Source organism: Chiloscyllium plagiosum, chromosome 4 (genome assembly GCF_004010195.1).
Source record: "Chiloscyllium plagiosum isolate BGI_BamShark_2017 chromosome 4, ASM401019v2, whole genome shotgun sequence".
NCBI classification, from domain to species: domain Eukaryota; kingdom Metazoa; phylum Chordata; class Chondrichthyes; order Orectolobiformes; family Hemiscylliidae; genus Chiloscyllium; species Chiloscyllium plagiosum.
Window position 1 is genome coordinate 36167927 of NC_057713.1, and position 1678 is coordinate 36169604.

A 1678-nucleotide genomic window follows, 5' to 3' on the forward strand; every position below is an offset into this window, starting at 1 on the left:
TCTCTCTCTCTCTCGCTCTCCCTGTCTCTCTCTCTCTCTCTCTCTCGCTCTCCCTGTCTCTCTCTCTCTCTCGCTCTCCCTGTCCCTGTGTGTCTCTCCCGACCCAACTCTTTCTCTCTGTACTTTGCTTTCATAGTCTCTCTGGACATAGTGACAAGAAGTGACCTGGTCTGCAGTAAAAGGCCCTTTGCTGGAGTTGAGGTTGCTGAAATAAACTCACATAACATCGAAGAGCCGCGTGGTGATTACTTTGTTACTGGTTTACTTTGTTCTTTAGGTCCAAACAACTTATTGCCATTTAAGCCTGACAGTGAGCTATCCGATCTGAGTAGCAAGCTGCTCCTTCATTATACTCCCAAGGTAAGTAAGTTCAGAAAGTGTTTTACATGAAAGTTGTAACAAACTTAGGAAGATTTAAGTTCTCTCAAATCAAAGGCTGGTGCATGGGAAAATAGTCACTTGATGAAGATGGTACAAGTTCTAACCACCTGCAGAGCTGTAGCCAAGTGGGCAGAGGAGAAAATTGATTGGAGGAGGGTGGAGTTTGAAGGATGGATTGAGTAATGGATGCAGTTGATTCCTTCCAGAGGCAATTAGTGGCATAGTTGAGTGTGTGTTGCTTGAAGAGCACAGCAGGTCAGGCAGCATCCAAGGAGTAGGAGAATCGACATTTCAGGCATGAGCCCTTCATCAGGATGAAGAACTTTCTGATGAAGGGCTTATACCCGAAACGTTGATTCTCTGCTCCTCGCTGCCTGATCTGCTGTGCTTTTACAGCAATACAGTCATGACTCTGGTACTTCAGCATCTGCAGTCCTCATTTTCTCCTCCGCAATTAGTGGCATACACCATATTTGTGTTTGTGATGGCAACCATACCTTTAAGGTAACTGTTAGCTATATGAATGTTAATCTTGTTTGTGTTTAGGCCTGCAGAAATCAGATTTGTTTAGATCTGTCCACAAACCACTTCTATGATGGGAGGTTGACTGGGCACAATACAGTCAACTGGGATATCAAGGTGAGTATCAGTTTTATGGGAAATGTCAACAAGCTTAACACAGCATTATCTGTACTACAGTTTGGGACGTAAGAGCAGGATGGATGGGGGAAGTGCAGCTTACATTTCACCTTACCACAGCCATGACATTTAAACCAATGGCAGGGGAACTTCCACTAGATTGTCTGGTGCTTCTCTGCAAGCTAAGAGCAAGGCTCAGAATCTTGTAAACTGGGATCATTGTGGTTCATAGAGGTCCCCCATGGAGGCACATTGGAAACATCCGGCACCTCTGGGTTCAATCGTCTGACCGCAGAGACCTGACCCCACCTAGCAAGGAGCCATCACCCACCATTGGCTTGCAGCACTGTGACAGGAATACAGTGTAAGTGACCTGACATCAGCTCTTTAGGATGTAAAATCCAATTATTGGATTGGAGAATGTAGAAATTGCCAAGTTTGCCTGTGGGAAAACAAATTGTGGATAGTACAGTAACAGCAGACATTACTACACACAATCCTCTTCCACACACAAGTGGACCTGGGCTAATAATTCCAACAGACAGACGCACGCACACATAAAATCACGTCCATGTCTTTCAAACTCTACTATGTGTGTCTCTCTCTCTCTCTCTCTCTCTCTCTCTCTCTCTCTCTCACTCCATCTCTCACTCACTCT

The 1678-nt window shown here is 45.1% G+C and overlaps 1 protein-coding gene across 1 annotated transcript in view; it reads left to right on the forward strand.

Moving 5' to 3' along the window:
• The window catches only part of nbeal2 (neurobeachin-like 2), a 239806-nt gene that overhangs the window by 139713 nt on the left and 98415 nt on the right, over positions 1-1678 (forward strand). Inside the window, exons 17-18 of the mRNA XM_043687545.1 lie at positions 278-360; positions 928-1020. Of these exons, the coding sequence (XP_043543480.1) occupies positions 278-360; positions 928-1020 (176 nt within the window). The remainder of the gene's footprint in view (positions 1-277; positions 361-927; positions 1021-1678) is intronic.